General features: G+C 46.0%; 2 protein-coding genes across 9 annotated transcripts in view; one reads left to right on the top strand and one right to left on the bottom strand.

Annotated features, from left to right (window-relative positions):
• Positions 1–426: 426 nt before the first annotated feature.
• Positions 427–22756, top strand: TMEM243 (transmembrane protein 243). 4 transcript variants are annotated; one of them, XM_045494675.1, is made up of 5 exons: positions 427–672; positions 1379–1678; positions 19675–19725; positions 20686–20790; positions 22151–22756. In XM_045494675.1, exons 2-5 carry the CDS (start codon positions 1601–1603, stop codon positions 22271–22273), a joined length of 357 nt encoding a protein of 118 aa, XP_045350631.1. In that variant the 5' UTR covers positions 427–672; positions 1379–1600; the 3' UTR covers positions 22274–22756. The 4 variants fall into 4 exon arrangements, with proteins under 4 accessions (XP_045350631.1, XP_045350630.1, XP_045350629.1 ...); XM_045494674.1 differs by lacking the exon at positions 427–672 and adding an exon at positions 834–1011; XM_045494673.1 differs by lacking the exon at positions 427–672 and adding an exon at positions 834–1143.
• DMTF1 (cyclin D binding myb like transcription factor 1) overlaps positions 22578–23924 on the bottom strand; it is a 45559-nt gene continuing 44212 nt past the window's right edge. For all 5 annotated transcript variants that reach the window (XM_045494669.1, XM_045494667.1, XM_045494666.1 and 2 more), the window contains one exon: positions 22578–23924. In XM_045494669.1, the coding sequence (XP_045350625.1) occupies positions 23815–23924 (110 nt within the window). In that variant the 3' untranslated portion in view covers positions 22578–23814.

Raw genomic sequence — 23924 nt, 5'->3', positions numbered from 1 at the left:
CTAACACGCTTAGTCAGCACAATCACTAGCAGGATGAGTGGGCAAGTCAAGGAAGTATCTTCCTTACAAGTATCACGTCCCAACTGTTCTTTAAACGCCACAGGATCCCTATCACAGAACAAAAAAGAGAAATACACAAACAACCCTAAACCAAATTTATCAGTGACCCCCGTTGCGTCCTAGTCGTGCAAAGACTAGGCTGGTTGTTTTTAAGATCTTTTCAGCCAAATGCAAAGCTACCTTCAGAAATGTTTTTTGCCCACGTGGATCGCGCAGACGCTAATTACTAACGGGCTAAGAAACACGCAACCAGGGAGACTGGCCGCACCTCCGGGAATAAACTGGCACCTCTAGAAATAAAGCTCCGCAGCCAATGCGGCGCCACCGTCCGCGGGATTGGTGGCCTCGGCCGTGACGTAGCCTGGGCGGGCCGAGTCGGTTTGCGACAGAGGCCGCGGGTCCCGGCCGGGGAAGCTGAGAAGAGGTATCTGCAGCGCAGTGCTCGGCCCGCGAGCTCGCTCTTCGCCAGCCCGGAGGGCTTCTTTCTCCAACGCGCGACTCGCCGGCGCTGCAGAGCCTCGGCCCCGAAACCCGGCGGGGGTGTGAACCTGAGACCAGCAGACCCCGGCGAGGCCGGGACTCCCCAGCGCGAGGGCGGCAGGGGACGCAGAGGTTTGGCCTGCGGGCGCGGGGCGGGCGCGGGGCGGGCGCGGGGCGGGCGCGGGGCGGGCGCGGGGCGGGCGCGGGGCGGGCGCGGGGCGGGCGCGGGGCGGGCGCGGGGCGGGCGCGGGGCGGGCGCGGGGGCGTTTCCCGGGAGGGTGGCCAATCTGTGCGGGGCCGAGGCGGGATTTTCTCTTCCGCTGGCGCGGTCCGGGCCGACTCTCCTGCTGAGAGAGGAACGGGAGCTGCTGAAAGCGCGACGCTGCGCTGGTAGTTGCAACACTTGAGAGGGGAACCGAGTTGCCCGGCGCGGCTGCGGCCGCGACCTGAAGCTGCACCGCTGCGGGAGAGGTCCGAGGGGCGCTCGGCTCGGGCAACTTCACTTCTTCCGCTGCTCGAGAATTGGAGGGGTGGAGAGGTGCCGGGGGTTTGGAGAAGGGCTTGTAATGAATTCTCAGGACCACCGCCTCCTCGAGCGTGGAGGTATTGGTGCTCACCAGAATACTTAGAAAGGTTGGGAAACTATCGCGTAAAGTAATGGGGTGGTGAGGGGTGGGGATCGTGGGTAGCCCCGGGAGCGCGGGGCCGCCGATTTGCTTTGCAAGCCGCAGCGTCCGGCGGGGTTGAGCGCCGAGATTTGGGGAAGTGAGAGCTGCCCGGGCGGGGCGTCCCGAGGAGACTCGGCCACGCGCTGTTTGTTTCCTTTCACTTCCTGCAGCGGCCGCTCGCTATGAGGAGGGGAGCGGGCCTAGGGCGGAGCGGCCTCGTCCCCCGGGCCTGAGCGCCCACCCGCTGCCGCCGCGGGACGTCCCCAACCCTCCGGGGCTTTCGGCCATGGGCGCTCGGTGAATAGGCGGCGTGGGGAGTCGTGGACCTGCCACTTCGGGAGGTAATGCTGGCTCAGTATTGAGTGGCCCGGGGAGAGCGAAGAAACCCTAAAATGGAGGACTTTACTACCAGGACGTACGGCACCAGTGGCCTGGACAACAGACCTCTGTTCGGAGAGACGTCGGCCAAGGTGAGTGCGGACCCGGATTCCAGGGTAGTGGGTTTGTGTGTCTGTGTGTCTGCGCTCCCGCCCAGAGTCCTGGTTGCGGCCCCGGGAAGCACTTGTGGGTAGAAAGAGCTGTTTCTTCTATCCTGCTTCCCTCTTAAGATGTTTGTCCTGCCACTTGGCTCCTTTTTGGGGGTAGGGTTGGCCCGGAGCTTTGAAAGCAGGGTTGGGGGGGGGGCGGGGTGGAGAAAAGTTCAGGAAGTTCTGGGCTGATAGGGGCCCTTCAGGGGAGTGCGGAAGCCTCTCTCCGTGGGGATCGAGTGCTAATCTCTGAGAGGCTTCAGGTGTGAGACCAAAGCTTTCGTAAGAAAGAACCCTGCAGAGGTGCTTCTGATTAGTATTTATCTAGAGCCATTAAGGGTTTATACCGAGGCAGCCAAGCAAAGAAAAAGAGGCTTGGAATGAGATTTTCTTTGATGGCATTCCATTCCTGGAAGGGATCAAAGAGTCTCTGGACCTAAACAAGCTATAGTATCTTGTTTTAGCCTTCTGACAAGGATAATGCCTTCTTACAAGCTTTATCATGTGATGCTCAGGGCCAGTAATTGAAGACAGAGCTCTTTTCCTGTCTTCAGCCGTAACTTTGAAGTTACTTCAGCCGTAACTTGTTTTGGCAAGATTAGCCTGTGGTTTTTTTTGTTTTTGTTTTTGTTTTTCCAGCTAGAAAGTGATCTTGGTAAACTTTCACCCCTGAAAAGGACTTTCAGGCCTCTCAGAAAGGAGGGCACATGTGGAGTCCAGAGCTTCTTGGGTTTCTCAGCTTTGGCGGGGGACCTCTAACACCAAGGATTGGAAACTTGTACACCCGGGAGTGTGGGGCATAGTCCTGAATTTGGGCTGCCAGCCTGCCACAGGACAACTACTTTATTTTTTAAGTTCTTTGTGGATGTCCTTGTTTTCTTAAAGTATCTTAACAAGAAAATGCCTTAAGCTTGATCTCTAGGAAGATGCACCTTGTTTATTTGGGGGCTTTGCATAATCCCTGCCCACATTGCTTGTGGTTTGAGAAGCATGGTTCTAGTTTATTAGATGTACCTGTTTCTGCTACAGTTATTGAGCGTTATGTGACAGGCCCTGGGGATCCAAGGAACATAGGTGAGGGAAATATGTAAACTAATGTGATGCGTTGGATCTGTGCTATGGCGGGGCATAGAGGGGGTATGTTGGGGTACACAGGAGAAACTGGTCACTTTTGTTTGGGAAGCTTTGGCAAGATCTTGGATGGCTTCTCCATTCAGATTTTCTGATAGCCTTGGGCTTTCAGATATAAATGTCCTTAAATTGGGATTTAACAAGAAGAGGATTTGAGTCCTAGAGAGTGGAGGCAGCAGCTTGCTGCTTGTTGGACCCAGGGCACCTGACTGTCCAGCTGTTCCAAGAGCTAAGAGGTTCACTGTCAGCCTCATGTGCCTTGGTGCACAGATTGGGGTTCTGGGTGATGTAGAGTTCTGACCCCCTTTTTAAGCCCCACAGCCCCTGAATACTGAGGTGGATGATTTGGTAATGGACTTGATTTATAGAGGCACTGAGAAATATTGATGTTTTCTGACTTGCTTGGGCCTAGATAGTTAATGACCGTAAGTTTCCTATTGCCTGTGATCAAGTTGAAACCATCCAAGAACCTTTCAAAATGTTTATCTGTTGGCTTCATAATTATTTAGTCCAAGAGTATATGGGCCTGGCATTATTTAGGCAGCTTTGGGCATTTATAATAGGATTTGGCTACTCAGAGACAACATTAAGAAAAAGATAATTGGGGCACCTGGGTGGCTCAGTCGGTTAAGCGTCTGACTTCTGCTCAGGTCACGATCTCCCCGTTGAGAGTTCGAGCCCTGCATCAGGCTCTGTGCTGACAGCTCAGCGCCTGCAGCCTGTTTCAGATTTTCTCTCTCTCTCAAAAATAGATAAACATTAAAAAAAGTTTTTTTAGATAAGATATAATTCCAGATAACAGAATTGCTCCCTTTAGCCCCCTCCATGAAGCTGACAGAATAATTGGACATAGAGAAGTTACACAGAACTGAGAAACAGACCAGTGGTCTGAGGATGGGAGAAAACCTCGTGACTTTTTTTTTTCCAGTCAGCACAAAAGTGTTTCTTTTAAGGATGACAATTAAACCATATCCAAGGTCTTAACTTACAGTTAGAAGCCAAAGTGGCATCTATTTTTATTTATTTTAATGTGTATTTTTGAGAGAGAGAGCGCGCGTGCGAGCAGGGGAGGGTCAGAGAGAGGAAGACACAGAATAGGAAGCAGGCTCCAGGCTCTGAGCTGTCAGCACAGAGCCCGAATGCAGGGCTCAAACTCAGGGACCATGAGATCATGACCTGAGCTCAAGTTGGATGCTTATCTGACTTGAGCCACCCAGGTCCCCCCAAAGCGGCTATTGAAAGCATTAGCTATTGAGGTGCAGTACACGCACTCAGGGAAATTGCTTCACCATCTGAAGCTTCCGTCAAACTTTGCTTGGTCGACAGCTGAGCTCTGCTGGTGCCTGGGTGTGGTTGAGGGTAAGAGTATATCTGTGCATCGTATGTCTTACAAGTTGAGATGTCAGGTGTGAAGAGACGGAGATTTGTGTCTTTAAGGACAGCAAATGATTTTATTGGAGGATCTGAGGTGGGCAAGGCACAGGAACTGGGTAGGACATGTTGCAGTGGAGCCATTCCCAAGGAGGACAGTCAGTGCCAGAGCAGGCTGGGTTCCTGCAGACCCAGAGAAAAACCTTCATTGGCCCCTACGTGTAGGTTTTCCCTGCTGGCTCTCTTTCAGATGCTAGGAAACTGGACACAAAAGTCACTTAACAGTGAAACTTAATACATTACAACTCCTGAGGAGAAAATCCAGAAAGGGGAAAGCCTACGTCCTGTCATAATCTGATAGAGCCTCTGAGCTTCCAGTAACCATGTTTGCTCTACAGCAACTGACCACATATAGCCTCTCAATTTTAAATCGAGAAAGGACCAGAGAGCTTTAGGTCCAGTCTCTAGCTTTAAGGCAAAGGTGACTGAAAGCCCATAGAGCAGAGCAACGTTTTAAGGGAAGTCATGTGTCCTCAGTGCCACAGGCACCCTGCTAGGCATTCCACTTTCCTTTGCTTGGTCACCCAATTCCTTTGTGAGGTGGGCATTGTTACTTTTGGAATTAAGGAAACCAAACACACAGCAGGCTGCTTGTTCAGTCACACTACTAGTGCTTGCCTGGTAATGTTTTAACAACTTGCTTTCATGAGTTGAATAGGATAGTAAATGGTAAATTATGCAGTCTGTGCTACGTACTTTGTTTTTTATTAAAAATTCTTTTTTAATGTTTATTTTGGCAGCACACGCATACAAGTAGGGGAGGGGCAGAGAGGGAGAGAATCCCAAGCAGGCTCCACGCTGTCAGTGCGGAGCCCGATGTGGGGCTCAAACTCCCGAACCATGAGATAATGACCTGAGCCCGTATCAAGAGTCAGACGCTGATCTGACTGAGCCTCCCAGGAGCCCCTGGGCTACATTCTTTGAAAAGCACTATAGACATTCACATACCAGTTTTCCATTCACAGGAAACAGGTGAGTCACAGAGTAAGTGAAAGATACTAGAATCTACTGTAGAACAACTGATAAGTAACCCAGTGGGACTCGAGCAGCTCTCTTGGGCAGTCTCTGAAGGAACTTTTGTTTTCACCTGTACGGGATGCACATACTTCATTTACCAAAGTCCAAACTTACTCAAACTTAGAGTTTGGTAAATGAAGTATGTGCATCGTGTACAGGGATCCCGTGCTCAGAATTCAGCATGATGCTTAGGAATACCCTCTCACATAGAGCCATAGAGGGAAAGGCGAAGTGAAGCAGTTCTGTCATTACCTAAATATTGAAGGGATAATAGACAAGGAAAGAAAGGAACGATGTTTATCTTTTTGGAAAACTGTCATTCCTTTGGAATTACATGTTGCTAGGTGGGGTAGCTTTAGAATCCCGGTCAGAATGTTGTTTTCATCTATTTTTATCCATTCCCAAGTTCTGGGATATAGTTATGTATATTCTCTAGAGTGAAAAACAGCTGTTGGCACAGTTACCTGGATGGATATATCTGGGATTTCCAAGCCTATGCTCTAGCTTAGCATTTTCTAAAGGAGCACTAGCCAGTAGAAATAAAGTGTGAGCTGCCTATGTGATTTTAAATGTCGTAGTAACCATGCTAAAGTATAAACAGGTAAAATTAATTTTAATATGTCTTATTTAATTTCCTATCAAAAATACACTTGAAGGGAGCCTTGGTGGCTGAGTCGGTTGAGCATCCGACTTCGGCTCAGGTCATGATCTCACGGTTCGTGAGTTCAAGCCCTGCGTTGGGCTCTGTGATGACAGCTCAGAGCCTGGAGCCTGATTCCGATTCTGTGTCTCCCTCTCTCTCTCTCTCTCTGCCCCTCCCCCACTTGCTCACGTGCACATGCTCTCTCTCTCTCTCTCTCTCTCTAAATAAACATAAAAAAGGTTAAAAAAAAAAAAAAGTACATTTGAGGGGCGTCTGGTGGCACAGTTGGTTAAGCTTCCGACTCTTGGTTTCAGCTCAGCTCATGACCTCATGGTTTATGAGTTCAATCTCCATGTCAGGGTCCTTGCTGACAGTGCAGAGCCTGCTTGGGATCTCTGCCCCTCCCCTGCTCACTCTCTTTGTCTCTCTCAAATAAATAAACTTAAGTACATTTGAATGTACAATCAATATAAAAAGCAGACATATGTTTACATTTCTGGACTAAGCCTTCGAAATCCAGCGTGTATTTTTCACTTTGAGCCCATGTCAGTTTGTGCTGGACACATTCCGGGTGCTCAGTAACCACAAACAGCCAGTGCTACGTTATTGGACAGCACGGTTCTGAAGCAGGTGAGTTCTTAGTTACGGTGGTTCCATAATCATTATCACAAAATATTTTTCTTTTCTGTGGGACTTCTCAGAACCTTCAATATGGCAATTTTCTCAGGGACTCTGATTGGAGAGAGTGATAAGTAGTACTTCTGGACTGTTGGTGACGTAGCCTTTTAGGACTGGCACGAGGTGTTATGTATGGAGTTCTTACCCCCCCCATGGGAGCGTTCATGAGACCAGTTTCTACAGGACACCCTTTGGGAAATACTACCGTACAAAGCCTCATCCTTTGCTCCTTCCTTCCTTCCTTCCTTCCTTCCTTCCTTCCTTCCTTCCTTCCTTCCCTCCCTCCCTCCTGAACTAAAACCTGGAGAAATTCCCCTTCTCTTGTGCAGGGCAGTCTTTGTTATCATTATTGTTATTTTTTATTGTTTTTTAAGTTAATTTATTTGGAGAGCACACACACGAGCAGGGCGGGGGTAGAGACAGAACCCCAGGCAGGCTCCAGGCTGTCATGCTGTCAGCACTGATTTACGGGGCTTGATCTCATGAACCCTGACATCATGACCTGAGCTGAAGTCAAGAGTCCGATGCTTAACAGACTGAGCCACCCAGGAGCCCCTCCAGGACTGCCTTTAAAAGTATGCCTTAGGACAACACATAGTTGGGTGTCTTTCTGTGTAATGGAGGGGCGCTGTGTTAACCTCAAGCTTGTGAGTCGGTCTTCGTTCGGTTTGCTGGCTACCTTCCCAATCATCTGAAGTCCGTGTGTTCCAGTGCAGATGGGGTGAACCCAGGCCGGGAGGGAGAGGATGGCTGTCTCTGGGGAGAACGCAAACCAGCACCTCCTTGCTGGAGCAAGTGGGAATATACTGGTAGAATATAGTATAAACTGCCTTCTAGACCAGCCTATTCTGTTGATTTGTCACTGATCCCCAAAATAAGTGATTCATTTTCTAAGGGGGTGGTGATGGTGGTTGGATGTTATAGAAGAAAATGAGTGACTTTGGCCAAGGTGCATACATTGAACTCTGATGATTGGGGTGGGGGTGGAGCGCTCTGTGTAGAGGACAAGTTACTGGGCCCTGAGGCTCAGATCTTTGGTTCCAAAGGCAAGAGTTCCGTGTACAAAAAGCATCCTCTGTTCTTTTCCTGTAAACAAAACATATAAAATTGTTGGGGGCGGGGGGAAGGTCTTTTTATGTCCGGTACTCCAGTGAAAGCAATTCAGACTTGGGGCATGTGGCTTCTGCAAATGATAGTGTAAAATGAGAGTGCTCCTTCGCGTCCTTTTTTTGTGGGAGGGTGGGTTTAAAGGTTGCTGCTTAATTAAGGACAAAGCTGCGATTAAGATGGTTATGTCTGGCTGCCGCCCTTCCCCCTGCCTAGAACCCTGAAGTCTTTCCTCTGAGGGGTGCAGGCTTCTAGCTTCTTTCCTCTTGACACAGCTTCTGGGCAAACCTCAGAGCACAACTCCTGTCTCCCTCATGGGAGAGGTCGTAGCCCAAGGGACCAGATCAACCGTCCCCTTGCCTCTCAGATAGCCTGACAAACCACTTTGGGTTGCGGTTTCTTGTGCTGGAGACAGTTCAGGATGATTCAGGCCATCGCTTTTTTCTTCCCTACCATAATAAATTTGCTCTTTCTCATCCTCAGACCAGAGGACTGGGGATCTCTGGGGGTTGGACTCTGGCAGAGGTAACTTGGGAAGGCTCTCAGAGGTTGCTGGTGCATAGAGAGGGCTGAAATGTCTGGGTCTTACCCAAGCTGTGTGGACACTCAGGGCAGGCTGGCGCCTCTCCACCCACCTCTTTGCTTTTAGCTGTCTCCCGCTATGGGCAAATGCTGTTTACCTTTCCGTAGCATTGTTGCCGAACCCTGAAATCGGATTGGTGATGTGCAGTAAGCCTGTCTCTGAGTCACTGGGTGTGAAGCAGAGAAAGTTGGAGTAAGAGGAGGGCAACCCAATAAGAAGACAGGGGAGCATCGCCAAATCTGAGTTGCCCTATTGAGCCTAGGAACATGATTAGCAGAATATGTGGCAGTCATGGCAGGACATGGATGGGCCTTGAAACTTCTCAAGGGGGCCTCGAAACTTCTTGAGGTTATCATGTGCTGTCCTCAGAGTCTTGGTGCCAGCCAGAGGGTCCTGGTATGTTACATGTTAACCTGGTGTCTGTTACCGGTTCTGCAAGACAGACATTTCAACTGGTATCCCACTCCTGGTCTCTGTAATTAGCTTCAGGAAAAAGAATGAAAGGACAGAGTTATTAATTGTTGCAAGGTGGCGAAGGAACGTGTCTGTATGCAGCCCCTGAAGTTACTACGAGGGAGAGCCTCTTAAAGGTTTGAGTAAAGAAACCTGTTCCTGAGGTTCAGCACCCTCTCTTCTCCAAATATCTGAATCCTGTTCCGTTTCCGTCTCCACCTTAAAGCCTTTCTTAAAACCCAGCCTGCACCCATACTGCCCTTAAAGGAGCCTGGTGGCCAGAGGTGCCCCCTGGAACTTAACTCCTTGTGTTGTCTGGGATTTGTTGAGATTGTGCCTTCCTGACCCGAGTGTAACCTCCTTGAGGGATAGCCAGCTGCCTCATTTCTCCAGCCTCTCTGGCACTGGGTGTAATGCCTTACCCGATTCTTGGAGTTACGTATGCTAAGCCTTAAGTGAAAATGGAGCAACATCAGAAGGGTAACCTACATTCTTGGGACATACTGGGTGACAGTAGAAGAGGGGGCTGGTGTTCAGAAACCTGGAACACTGGATACCACAACAGGAAATGGTGCTTCAGGCTCTCATGCAGTTAGAGTCCTCATGTGATCCTCTCCTTGCTGAGCTTCAGCAAAGGGGCAGGTAGGAAACTTCATACAGTATTGCATAAAAACTATAAACCAAGGTTGGCCTCTAAGAGGGCTCTCTGGTCTGCTGAGTTGTCCTCTCGATAGGTGTGAGTTTTGCAGGTGTGTGGTGGTGGGCTGGGTCTACTGAAAGGAGTCCTTTTTTTCGTACGGTCAGTCTATGGGCCATGTATATGTATGATCATACACACACACACACACACGCAGCGTTTTAAAGTTTATTTTGAGAGTGTGCATGAGAGAGAGGGGCAGATGGGGAGAGAGAATCTCAAGCAGCCTCTGCACCGTCAGCGCAGAACCCAGTGCAGGGGGCTCCATCTTATGAACTGTGAGATCACGGCTTGAGCTGAAATCAAGAGTCAGAGACTTAACCAACTGAGCCACGCAGGCGCCCCTCTAATATTTTTTGAGCTGCTTTAGGATCAAGTGGGTTGACAAATTTGACTATCCCTGTGGTAATGATGGAATCCATTTGAAATTGGGGCTGACTTAGAAATTGGGGCCAGGGTCTGGACCGTCTCCATTCCCGCTCATCTCTGAGGACCCAACATGTCATTGGTAAGACACCTCATTAGATGTAGAAATAATACCAATGCCATATTAGCAGCTGTTGACTGGCTCTGGTAAATGTCACTCTGTTATAGGGGCTTGACATATATTATCTCTAAATCCTTAGAGCAACTGTACATGTTTGACCACTGTACAAATATGGCAATTTAGGCTTAAAAGTTGAGTGACTCCTCTAAGGACATAGGCTGGCATATGGCAGGAGAAGAAATCTGCCTGGTCCATCAGGCACCTCACCTCATAGTGTTGTACTCTGCCTCCTGTGCTGAAGGTCATGGCACATAAAATAAGGCATTTCCTGTGGGTACCAACTCTAGGGATTATTTTGCCCTTTAAACTTGTGGAGTAGGTTCGTTCTCTATTTTTACTGCTGCCGAATGTCCCTAAGTGGTGCTTTAATAAAATTAATACATTTCAAGTGCACATGTCTATGAGAAAGAATCTGGTGAGATGGATATACAAAAGTATTCACAAATGCAAAGTACTTCAAAATACCGATCTGTGAAATAAGGGAAACACTTAAAGATGTCTATGCATGGTACTTTGTCCAATTGGAGATGGGGGGGCCGTTGGTGTTCAGATGTACACGCAGTGGTGGTGGTCGTGGTGCATTTGTGAGAGTTGGGGGTGTGAGGGTGATAAAAGCATGGGCGTGTCTGCGTTCTCATAAATACTGTCTTACGCTGCCTCTGCTCCTGGCATTGTTCAAAGTCCCATGTGTCTTCGGGAAGTCTGAGCAGTAGCACCTATGATCAAGTACACTATCACCTAGATTTTGCCAGTGAGATAAGGTGTCCCCTGGCTTTCCACCCTTTGGATGCTGTCCCTAGGTTTGCTCCAGATGACAGTGTGAGGGGTGTTCCTACTTAAGAGTATGTAGCTCTGGGGGAACCAAATGAACCCACTGGAAGGTGTGAGATTTCCTGCTTCATCTGGGCCCCAACCTTCCACGTTTTACGTCCTCTCGGTATGTTTATTCCTATAGGGCTGCCTCTTAAGACCTCTGACTGGGCCATTCCCAGAACTTTCCTGACAAGAAGTTTTGCACTGTGATTTGCAAGAAATAAAAGGAAGATCATTTCCGAGAATTGGCCACTTATTTATGGTATTGGAACCCTTACGTTCGAGAAATGCAAAGACTTTTGAAACAGAATTGTAGGATGTGGCTCAAGGGTCTGAATCACTCAGTCTGGTTAACAATGGTAGGAAGTGGTGTCCTTTGGACATTTCATACGTGCTGAATGGATTGTTTGCTCTTTCCCTCATAAAAGAAGATAATCACTGTCTTTAATGACGTGAAGCTCTTGTGGGTTATGGAGGATAAGTTTTGAATTTAAAATGGGGTTGAGGCCTTTATTGAAAGAATGAGCAAAGTGCTGGAAGCCTGTTCTAGGGGCTGGAGAAAATTATAGTTGGGGCACCAGATCAGAGGGCTTTTGAGTCTTAGGCCTTGAAGCAAATGTAGGATTTTTGATGGGAGGAGGTGACTGGGAATCCCAAGCAGGAGGTCCAGCTGTGTCAAAGGGGTAGGAGCAGGAAAGTACAGGAAATGATATAGGAACTCTGAGCACCACTGTGACAGAGGAAAAGCTGGGCTGGGTGGAGAGCCTTGAATGCTGTACTAGGAAGAATGATTTTCTTCTGGAGGCTATAGGTTGTTGAGTGTGAATGTATGTATGCATGCTTGTATTCAGTTATTAACTGAGCGCATACTATGTCTGTGGAGGTGTAATATATGTTGGGTAGTTATCTTTTTTCACAGAGCACGTATGTACCGCATGGAAGATAGAAAGGCATTAAACAAATCATTTTTCTTCTCTCTCTCTTCCTTATTATAAGCTTCAGTCATTCTGCACCTCCCCCCCCCCCTTTTTTATTCATCTAGTACCCAAGCTTATTCCTGCTTCAGGGCCTTTGCACATGCTGCAGTGGCTTGTTTGCAATACCCTTCTGCCAGATCCTTGCCTGTGTCATTCCTTTCCCTTATAAAGGCCCCTGCTCAGTGTCACATCCTCAGGATTCTTTGACCTTTTTTAAAAAATAGCCCCCCATCTCCACCCTGGTCACTCTCCATTGACCCTGTTTGATTTTCTTCCTAATTTCCTAACACTTTGCCTGTAAAATGAATGGAGAATGAATGACCAACATCAAAGTGGGATGCAGTATGGATGGAAGGCTCTTCCGATGTTGGAGGGAATTGAGATTTTTGGGCTGGAGATGGACTCCATGAAGGAGAGATTGAATATAAAGCCGGAAATGGTGATAATTACTTGAGCCAGGAAATGGGTGCAGGATCAGAGAAGCTGGTCACCTTTTGATCCTCTTCAGGCTGAAAGGGGTGGAAACAGGAGGAGTTATCTTCCTGTTGTTGGCATCTTATTTATTTATTTAAAAAAATTTTTTTAATGTTTATTTATTTTTGAGACAGAGAGACAGAGCATGAGCAGGGAAGGGGCAGAGAGAGGGAGACACAGAATGTGAAGCAGGCTCCAGGTTCTGAGCTGTCAGCACAGAGCCCGACGCGGGGCTCGAACTCGTGGACTCTGAGATCATGACCTGAGCCGAAGTCGGACGCTTAACCGACTGAGCCACCCAGGCGCCCCGGCATCCTATTTTTAAAAGGATGTCTGCTGATGTATAGGCTTCAAGAGTGAGATCAGGAAGCTGAGTTGAGACGGATCTGCAAACCGCTTTCTGGAGAGAGACAGCGACAGTTCACTCACAAGGCAGTGGCAATACAGTGAAGGCTCAGCTGAAAACACGAATTTGCAGTAAACTCAGGTAGTGTGTATTTCAGCTAATATTTGGGCATCCAGTATGTGCTGGGTACTGTGGTCAGCAGAGGGAAATGACCAGTTCTATCCAGTTCTCTGGCACCTTTATACAGTCAGAAGGTTATTTCCACTCTGGACAGTGGCAGCTTCCCAAGCCACATAGCTTGGTTTTGTCTGAATTACAGAAAGGTTTTCCTGCCAGTGGGGTGATGCAGGCTGGTGCCAGGGTGCCCAGCTTGGAGAGTGAAGCATTGGGCTGGATTGCAGCCATGTGGCTGTGTGTAGTGAGTGGCCCACAGTGTGACAGTGAACAAGGAATACTTGGCCCCTGGGAGACGCATGGGAAACTGGTAGGTAGGGTTAGGACAGTCGAAAGGCTTCACAGCGAGGCTTCGTGCCAGAGCATAGAAGTGGTTGAGGGTTTGGAGGGACTCAGGACTGGGTTTTCAAAGCATGAAGAGCAGATGAACAGATCCACTGGGGAGTTTTCCATGCATTAGAAGCTGCTGACTCCATGGTCCGAAATTGATAGGGGGGCCCTCAAGTTAGAGCTTTGGTGTAACTCATGGGGAACGGTCTAGTCAGTGGGTGTACATAGGGCAGAGTGTTGCAGGAATATAGATTTGGCCGAAGCAGGTGCTGAAATAAGTGAAGTAACTGAGACGAGGGGAAGAAGTCGACCGGTTATTGCCAGGGACATATATTTTAAAGAAGATGCTTTAGTCCGTTTGGGCTGCCACAGCAAAATACCACAGACTCGGGGATTTTATAAACATCAAACGTTTTTTTCTCTTTGTTTTCGAGGCCGGAAGTCCGAGATGAGGTGCAAACACAAGCTACAACCTCACATGGCCGAAAGGGCGAGGGAGATCTCTGGAGCCCCCCATCAGGGTACTAATCCCATTCCAGAGGGCTCTACCCTTGTGGTCTAATTATGTCCCAAAGACCCCACCTCTTAATATGGTCACATTGGGCATAAGGGTATCAGCCTGAGAAATTGGGGGACACAGACACTCAGCCCGTAGCAGAGGATATTAACTGAAGTTGCTAACTCCACCTGGCCCGTGAAGCGGGGAACACCCTGCACCCTACAGCCCAGCCCAGTGCACTGGGGATGAGTATGAGGGTGACACAGTCTCTCTCGGGGACCGCGTTCAGAGACCAAGGCAGCAGGGGAAATCCAGGGTGTGGGAGAAGTCTGGAGGTCCACGAAGCCGTTTGCTCACATGGAACAGGTTTTGGGGGCTCACAGGGATGGCTCACAGGACTTGCAAGTGTGGGTATGAGGACTGATGGGAGAACATTTAGTGGGAGGGCGTGGGTGTGCTGGGATCTCTGGGGTTTGAGGAGCAGGGTATTAAGGAGTCACAAAGTTAGAGGCGACACCAAAAATGGAATTCTCAGTCTTACCCCAGCCCTTGGCCCCTCTTGTCTCCTTCCAGGGAGTGGAAGGGCACGTTTCCATGGCTTTGTACCTCCAGGGGTTTTCTTTTCTGCAGAGACCCTCCTGTTTTCCTTCCTCCTACTCCCTGGGAGTGACCACCAGCACTGCCGAAGGACAGACTCTGCAGCAGGGGCTGCTGCCATGCCTCTGAAACCGGGGCTTGGTCTTGCCCTGGTGGAAAATGCATAACTGGGCTTGTCCTCACATAGGGAAACCTAGATAATTCCATGGAACTAATGGGACCTAGCCTGGGAGGCACCAGTGGGCTGTCGGGCCTTTGTGGCTGGCAAAAACCTGATGTTGTGGGCTGCGGAACCAGGCCGTCGCTTGGGTGCAGTGGTGTCCCCGTCCCCGTGCTGCGGCGTGCCCATCCCGGAACAGTGAGGCCACATGCTCTGCTGCCTGGGAGCTGAGATTTCTGAGGAGCCGGGCCCCCGATGAATGATGAAAGTGGCCTCTGGTGGTGAGAGACCCTCTAAGGAAAATGCCCTCTGCCGCTTCTCTTGACAATTCTCTCCTCAGAGCGCAGGAAGTGTGCCGGGCTGCACGGAGGACAGGCCACGTGCCTCGCCCTAAACTAACTGCCAGTCCTGATGGAGGATACGGCTCAGAGAGTGTATTGCGATGCAGGAAGCATAAATCTGGGCAATGTGATCTTGGAGCCCCAAGACCAGCACATCTCTTCCTGAAGGGCGGTGAGGGGGGAGGTGGGGTGTGCCCGAGGATGGTGGCCAGAAAGGAAGGACAGTGGACTTGCTGTTCGAGTTGAGCTCTGAAGGGTGAGCGGTCAGATAGGGAGTGTGGCACGTCAGCCATCCCACCTCCCACCCTACAGCTCACTCTTTTGAGAACATTACGCCCTTTGTTTATCTTGTGGGTCAACGTGAGACGGTTATGTGTTAAGTAGCTGTGTTTTCTGCATCCGTGTATTTGCAGAGACCCATGCCACGAACTCTTAGATCCAGAAGTTTGTCTCTTCTAATGATCCAGTGTGCTTAATAATTAGCAAGCCCTTTTAAACCCTATTGCACTTCCCACTTGGTTGTCAGGAGTGCTTAGGGCTAACATTTGAGCTTAAATCAGAAACGTTTTCTTCGCTTCAATTTATATATGTTCATCATCTATCTTTCCACTTGCCAAACCCCTTTAGAAAATCTGCCTTTATCTTTTTATTGTTACTTAAATGGGTAGAATTTTACTACAGTAGCCCAAGTCCTGAAATCCATTTTGGAAGTAGACAAAAAATAAGTGGCTCTGGAAATGTTAGCATTCCAAACAGTCTAGAACCAGGATGTTTCCAGGTTGCTGAGGGCAAATGCCAGTTTTTGGTTATTTGGGGAGTTACTGCCAGTTTCCTCCCAGAGCCATCATTAAACACCTGAGCATTTGACATGAGTTTGGGGTTCTCTGTCTTGTATCAGGATGCTGGCTAATGACTGACCAGGCAAGATTGGGGGCTCCTCTGCTTTTTGATTGCTGGGGAGTAGGCCTTCTACTCTGGCCCAAGTGCAGTCTGAAGCTGATGATTCAGAACCAGAAACTGTTAAAGCAGGAAGGGACCAGATACCATGTAGCCCAATCCTCTGATGTGGTAGACTCAGAGTTAGCCAGTGGCAAAATGGAGATGAGAACCTTCGTCTCTTTAACTCTTAAAATTTCAGGGTCCACACAGATTAGTTTAAGGATTCTTAGACTTTTGGCCTCCATTTTGCTAAGAGCATTGGATAGACTCGGCCATTACCTGCCTTATGACCTTGACAGATGAATCCCATTGAACCTAGTTACTCATTAGTAAATGGAGATTGTATGTTCCTTACTTTACGGGGTTACCTTCTGCCATCCCAGGTACAAACCATTGGGATGTATGTTCTTCGTGTTCTCCTTCTCCATTTCAAAGTTAGATGAAGACTTAACTGCTTTGGGCCCAGGCTGACTCCAGCCCCTTTTCTCAGCTCTGACAAAGCTGGCTCAACTATTGGCCATGTCCATTTGCCATGCTTTTGTTCTCTCTGGGGTCTTGGTTAAGTTCCTTCTTCATGGGCCACCTTTTCTTTGCTTTTTGTTCATCTGCTAGTCCTCTTTCAGATTTGACTTTCTCTTAGGTTCTCTCCCTTTCGCCTTAGTGCCCTCTTGAGCTCTGGATGGTATCAACTTGTGGAAGGTAAAGACCATTTTATTTGCTGTGTTTGCATCTGGAATATAGGAATTTTTTTCATTTTAATGAGATATAATTGAGATGTTTAAATGAATAAATCGCTTACAAGGTTATACATGCAGAATTCTTCACAAAACTATACTCTATTTTCTGTGCTAATGTGTACATATATATATTTATATATACATAATGTGCATATAAGCTAAGACTCTGAACTTGTTGCTGAGTCTTGGGCAAGGATGTCCCAATTCTGTATTCTATCCTCTCTGCAGGTAGGATCAAGGCTGATTCTGATCCTGTCGGGCTTTCTGGGGGAGTGAAAATAAGCAGCAGTACAAGGTCTGAAGAAAGATCTGGGAGGGGAGAAGTTTTGATAGATGGAAATAGGATAATAATAAAACTGGGGAAGAGAGTTTCTTTGAGAAATTATTTCTTTTCATGTACTTTTTTCTGATTTGGTGCATATTAGTTTGAAAACTGCCCTTTGAAATGCTGACTATTTATAATTATTTCCTTACAGTGTTTTCTCTTTGGAGACTGGGACCTGGGAGAGCAACTAAAGCCTTGAAAAGTAATCTCTGTGCTAAGTGTCTTGTTCTGTTTGTCTAGACCAGCTGTAGCAACTGTAGGTGTTCTTCCAGTGAGAAGTGTCAACAGAATCCACTCTCTTGGCGTTGAATCCTGTCTCCTTCACTTACTGATCTGAGACCTTGGACAAATTGTTTCCCAGAGCCAATTTTGTCACCTGTAAGAGTCCTAATGCCACTTCACCCCAGGATTTGTAGAAGATAGGTACAAGGTCTCGGCATAGTTACCATCCCTTCCCTATTACTATTATTTTTCCTCCTGCTCTGGATCCTAATTGGCATCTTGCTGTTTGGACATAAGTGATGCTTCTTGGCTACCTCAGCGGAACCTCTTCCCTGTCTTCTATTGGTAAAACAGCTGTTGTTGTGAGGTAAAACCTCACAGAGCAGACCTTTGTAAACTTTTGCAAATCCTTGGAACTCAGAGCCAGATATTCTCAGTACAGTCAGGAGTTAAGTTGAACCTTTTTCCCAAGGTAAAGACAATGGGGCTCCCATTAATAGACCGTCTCTACATCTTAGGTTAAGACACACACGCACATTTGTCTTGCATGTGGAAAGAAGTGATTAGTGATCGTAATTTTCCCCTGGGTCTCTTCGCTCACAGATGGTTGTTGCTGGGCAGGCTTCTCTAGCTCTTGGATGAGAAATGAGGGTGTGGTCAGTTGTTACCTTTGTCCTCCACAGTGTGTGAATTGCAGTGACCTTGGTCTGCAGAGTGGTCTGTCCTTGATTAGATCAAACACACCCAGTTTAATGCTTGGCTTTCCTTCACTTTTCCCTCCCAGCTTTGCCTGCCTCTTAACTTTGGATTCTTATCTTTAAATGCAGACAACTTGAAAATGGCTCTGAATTCAGTTGCTTCTCTGTGCTTGTTCCTGTGCCCTTCCATCTGTGAGCTTTTGTTTTCTGGCTGCTCGTGGTCCATATCCCGCTGGTCCTTGCTCAGATGTTACCAGAACACTCATTAACACCGATTGCTCAGTTTTGACTTCTCTGAAATAAGACTACTTGGTATTCTCGCTGCCTGAAAATAGTGTTTCTTAATCAGGTCTTAAAACTCTTAGGACTTCGTTCTGTAAATCCATATATTATACATGTATTATATATTACTAATATTATTATATATACACTAGTTTTATATATGTATAAAATATTTGAACTTTTTAGTCCCTACAGCTGAAACTTTATGTAGCCAGTGATCTTTTTTTCAACGTTTATTTATTTTTGGGACAGAGAGAGACAGAGCATGAACGGGGGAGGGGCAGAGAGAGAGGGAGACACAGAATCAGAAACAGGCTCCAGGCTCTGAGCCATCAGCCCAGAGCCCGACTCGGGGCTCGAACTCACAGACCGCGAGATCGTGACCTGGCTGAAGTCGGACGCTTAACCGACTGCGCCACCCAGGCGCCCCTGTAGCCAGTGATCTTGATTTGGGAAACATGTTAAAAGTTGCTTTTTACTTGCTGTATGACTTTATGCAAATAATTTAACCACACTCAGTGGACCTAAATTTATATTAACTTATTAAATGAGGATTGAATTACATGAGAAATTAAAAAAAAATTTTTTTTAATGTTGGTTTTTTATTTTTGAGAGAGACAGCACAAGTCGGGGAGGGGCAGAGAGAGAGACAGAGGCACAAGTCGGGGAGGGGCAGAGAGAGAGACAGAGACACACACACACAATCCGAAGCAGGCTCCAGGCTCTGAGCTGTTAGCACAGAGCCTGATGGGGCTCATGAGATCATGACCTGAGCCGAAGTCAGATGCTCAACCAACTGAGCCACCCAGGTGCCCTAGAAAAATTTCAAACCATCCTGTGGAATCGATTGGGTGGGCATAGGAATGAAGAGAAGGCTCAATGGGTAGGACCCCAGGCTGCAAATTCAGCCATATGATTCTACTTGTGTTACGTATTGAAGGTTTTTGCTACTAAGTAAGTTGGAAAAGCACTGGACTAGATGGTCTGAGATTGCCTCCAGCCCTGGCATGGTGTGACCTCTGCTAGCAGAAGCATCTCCTTATAAATGACATTAGAGAAGGACATGTAAGCAGTATCACAAGTAGGTCCAAACTCACGGCACTCAACATCATCTGCAGTCTGATTCTGATCTCTTCACCACGGCTCTGGGCTGGCCATCCTAGTGGCTCCCGTCCCTTGGCTTCTGTTCAGACTGTTCCCCAGCGTGCGTGGAGTATTGATAAGCATCCCTTGCCCATTCAGTCCTTCCCAGCTTTCAGAAGACTGTAGTGTAAAAATGTCCTGTCCTTTCAAGGAACCATTTCTTTCTTTTCTTTTTTTTTCTTTTAAATATTTACTTATCTTTCAGAGGGAGACAGAATATGAGCCGGGGAGGAGCAGAGAGAGGGACACACAGAATCCAGAGCAGGCTCCTGGCTCCACGCTGTCAGTACAGAGCCTCATATAGGTCTCGACCTCATGAACTGTGAGATCATGACCTGAGCGGAAGTCGGATGCCCAACTGAGCCTCCCAGGCGCCCCAAGAAACTTTTTCCAACTAGTTGTCCCTGTCTTCCTAAAGTACCTTTTCCACTCTGGTGGCTCAGTACACTTTGCCTTTCTGGCAGTTGTATGTATGTGTCAAGCTCAGAGAGAGGCAGGACCTTGGTGTCTTAATTCTAAGTCACCCCAGTGGCTAGCATTGTACCTTTCTGAAAGTGGATCCATCACAGGGCTAAACAATTATTTTCTATTTCAGGATCGAATCATCAATTTAGTTGTTGGCAGCTTAACATCCTTATTGATTCTAGTAAGTACCTTTATTTTGTGTCTTCTGCAGGCTCTGAACCAAAGTTATTGAAAACTTGAGTATTGTGGTTAACACTCAAACCCAAAAAACAAAAAACTTAAAAGGGGCCAGTATATGACCATGTGAAGTACTGAAGTCATAGTTAAATTAATGCTTTCATTTCATTACTGCTTAAATAAAACTGCAGTTGATAACAGGAAGAGCTAAATTGATTTCAGCCTTCAGTTGAGTATATGAAATAGCACACAGCAAATAACTCGATTTTCTGAGTTTGCCTTGTCTAGGAACGTTGTACATAACCCACAACTGCCCCCTTCTACTACCTTAATTTATTACTAAAGCACATTCATTATCCTTTGGTTTAAAAAGATTATTTGGTCATGTAACAGTTCGGCATCCTGTGTAGTATAGCTTGGTGTTATCACTGTAAAATAAAGACAAGCTATATTTTCCGTGGTCTAAAGATGCCACATTTTTATTAAGTCTACGAATTTTAGTGAAGTTTGTTTCATTGACTTCTTAATAAAAAGAATGGGTATCATGTTTTATCTATGGTAGAAATAGAACTCCAGTGTATTAGAAACCTGAGTATTCTCCAGAATGTTCAGCAAAAACTGTTTTGGTTTTCATTTTTGTTGAAGTATTCAAAATAACATAACAAAGGTTGAACTTTGTCCAATGTAATCCTTAATCCTGGAATGAGGTTTAAATGCTTTCTAATCTTTTTGTTAAGAGGGTTTTTTGGAGCTTCGCTAGTTTTCTGAGCTGTGATGTTTTGTCTCCTTTGATGAAAGAGGAAGAGGAAGTGCTAAGAGAAGTAAGACACTGGAACAGATTTACAAATACTTTACTATTAACATACGTGGTGGTAGATACTATATAATAGGACATTGCTTAAACTCCAGTCTAGCCTACTATTGGCATTACTCTTAAGGCCTGACACAGTTTCTCTTCATACAGGTAACGCTGATCAGTGCTTTTGTTTTCCCTCAACTACCTCCAAAACCGCTGAATATATTTTTTGCTGTCTGCATCTCTTTGAGTAGTATTACTGCCTGCATACTTGTGAGTACTACTGAGAACCCTTGAGGGCAGACTGCTGCAGTGCCTACCTAGGACAGATTCCCAGCCTTAGATCTATAAGAAGGGGTGTGTCTAGTTACCCCCTAGTCCTGGCCCCACCAAGAATGTTAAGAATTCTCAGTATTTACTAATTTTAGATATTTTATTTATCTTTGGAATCAGTTTCCTTTTCCCTTAAATCTCAAAGTTAAGTTCCTATCTAAAGGAAAACTCTTTTCCTTGGAAAGTGAAAAACAAAAAACCCCGACAGGAGGAAGGGGAAAAAAAAAAGAGTTAAGACTTGGGTGGCCAAAACTTAAGGTTTAAGTTTAACTTACTTAATTCATCTTCCTTCAAGGGCTACAACATACAGGGTCCAACAGGCTTTGGCAAATGCCAGTACTGCTCTTAAGGGAAGAGATACGTAGCACTCTGGATTTATTTCTGATAATTACAAAATTAGTCTATTTTAATCTCTGTGCATATCTACCCAAATGAAAGTAATTAACCCAAGAATCTCCTGGGAAATCTTAAGCTACAGTTGTATCCTTATCACAAGAATGTACAATTTTACCATAAAGATGCTTGTCTTTTACATAAAGGAACAAAGATGGTGATAGGTCCTCACTTGGATATTGGACAGGTGCTTAGTCATTCATTAGTTGGCTTGTTGTTACATTTCTTTTGAGAAGAGGTAGAACCAAAACTATAAATGACACCCTTAGAAACAATAGTTTTTATTCACATGGGGCTTAAATCTTCATAGTGATGTGTTTATCTAAATGACTTCATTTGCTGGACTCCTATGATCTGAGGGAGACTTGGCCCACGCCCTTCCAGAGCCTTTGGAACAAAGCTACCAGAGATGCTCCCCACCCTCCCGGCCTAACACCCCGGAATGACACACAGGGTCTAGTTTGGTATAAAAGCTCTTATTTTGTATTGGCAATCTGACTCTGCTCCGTGAATTTAAAAGTTACCCTCCTTCCCAGTACCTAAAGAGAGCTGTACTTTTTACTCACACAGAATTAAAACAGATCTACAAGGTACAAATTCTTGGATAGCTGGTCAATAACTGGATGACTATGGGTTTGAACATTACCAAAGGTGAGAAAGCAGGAATAAGCATAATCTTGGGTGTGGACACTCGGTACTACTAGAAAAAAGGGAAACAAAATTACATTCTGGCTGCATTAGTTTTAGGAATGTAGACTAAAAGTAAAGAGGGCCTCATTGAGGGAGAAAAGTTTATATGGATGAAATCTGTCACAGTGGAAAAAAAGATTAGTTGAATTAAAATTTTTTAATGCCAGGACCAGTGACTGTTAATTACACTTTGATTTAATGCTTCTTTTCTTTTTAGATCTACTGGTATCGACAAGGAGACCTAGAACCGAAATTTAGAAATCTAATTTACTACATCTTATTTTCGCTCATCATGTTATGTATATGTGCAAACCTGTACTTCCATGACGTGGGGAAGTGAGGCTGCCGAGGAGAAACACTTATCAGGTCTCTGCGAAGCTGTACACTTGGACTGTAAGAGCTGGGTCAGGTGTGCTGAAGAATCTCCTGTGCAAGTCTGATACATGATTTTCATGTTAATTGTAAATCTAAAATTCCCTCTTGCAGGGGAGACGTATCCTAGATTGCTTTGCTTTTTTCTTTAAGGAGCTGATGTTGCACTGAAACATTCCAAACCTTAAAGCTCAAACAGCACAAGCAATTTTCACTTTTGAAATTAAAATTTTTTATAATGTAGGTGCATGGCGAAAGGCTATGTGACAATCTTGCATTTTAAGACAAATATTCTTTTATTTCTGTTAAACTGAATATACAATTGTTCCCTAGGCAACCAACTTTTGCTTATAACTACAATTAAATTTCACATTAACAAAACACAGACGGTGAAAAGACAACTTTGATTGTGAAGATCTAATTACAGTAATAAATAAAATAATTTATACAAGTTTTTTTTTTGTTTTGTTTTTTGTGTGTGTGTGTGTGGCTTTTCTGTTGGGGTCATGTTCATTAAAGTCCTAGAGGCTAATTTTGGTTTAACCTTCTCTAATACAGGAATGACTCTTGATTTCTTTCCTTTGCTAACAGAAGCAAATTTTGTGTTTTTAAACTGCCTGAGAGGGAGAAGTTAAGTGGCACCCCACCAGCTAATGCACTGCAATACCTTCCTCAACTATTTCCTGGGTCATCTGTATAGCAAAACGTGTAAGAAACACGCCTGGTATGGGGTAGGCAACTTTCCTTCCTTTGTCATTTAGTTTAATTTTACTTCAAAGTGCTAACTTTGTAAACCAACAACGGGGGGGTTCCGAAGGGGTGAAAAGTCTGCTTAGCTTCTGGTGAGCTGTGTTGCTACTCTCTTCCATATTCCCTTTAAAAGTAGTAAAAAACCTGTAGTGAATTTTAATTCTTTTAATGCTTTTCTGTGTACCCAGCCTAAATCAGCTCCCACTGCCAGCAATGGGTAAACCAAAAGCAACCGCCACACAATCGTCTCTTAGGTCTCTGTGTGTGTGTATGCTGGTTAACTTTCAGACTAAGGATACTTAACATTTTTGAGGGTCGCTGATAAGCTCCACACCATGTTGACAGGACTTCTCTGAAATATGAAAAGGCCTGCTTGAGAATGGATAGAGCCATGTCTGATCTTCAGAGATGAATATCACTGCTTTTAAAACAGAGTAGTTAAGCTTTGGTGATTGTAAACTTTTTTTCAGTAGCTGAATGAAATTCCCTGCTGTCAATTAACACTAATCACAGGGATCTATGCAGTTAAGTCCTCCATACTCGAGTCACCTACACACTGTCATAAGACTAGACCTCAGATGATCCATTTAAAGGAGGTAAAAAGTCATAGCAGCAACACTGTATGTGGCTTCAGCACTGTAGCTATTTAAAAGCCATAGGAATGGTAAATTCAGCCTCTTGGGAGTTGCTCCTATTTCTTTGGAGATGTAATTAACAGTGTGGCTTCTTTGCCTGAGGTACCTGTCTTTTAAGAATTACCTAATGACAGTTGACCAAATCTTCAACATCCTTTGAGTCTTCTGAAACAGGACTGCCCAAAGATGATCCAATGATATTTGATTCTTCTCGATGATGTTGGAGTATTGGAT

This window comes from Leopardus geoffroyi, chromosome A2 (genome assembly GCF_018350155.1).
Source record: "Leopardus geoffroyi isolate Oge1 chromosome A2, O.geoffroyi_Oge1_pat1.0, whole genome shotgun sequence".
NCBI lineage: Eukaryota > Metazoa > Chordata > Mammalia > Carnivora > Felidae > Leopardus > Leopardus geoffroyi.
This window is presented reverse-complemented; position numbering and strand designations above follow the sequence as displayed.

What these genes read in the sequence shown, in the direction of transcription:
- TMEM243 (XM_045494675.1), top strand. Translation starts at nt 1,601, where the DNA reads ATGGAGGACTTTACTACCAGGACGTACGGCACCAGTGGCCTGGACAAC. An exon ending in TCGGAGAGACGTCGGCCAAG is followed by an intron (nt 1,679 to 19,674) that starts GTGAGTGCGGAC and finishes TTTCTATTTCAG; the next exon opens with GATCGAATCATCAATTTAGT. An exon ending in TAACATCCTTATTGATTCTA is followed by an intron (nt 19,726 to 20,685) that starts GTAAGTACCTTT and finishes CTCTTCATACAG; the next exon opens with GTAACGCTGATCAGTGCTTT.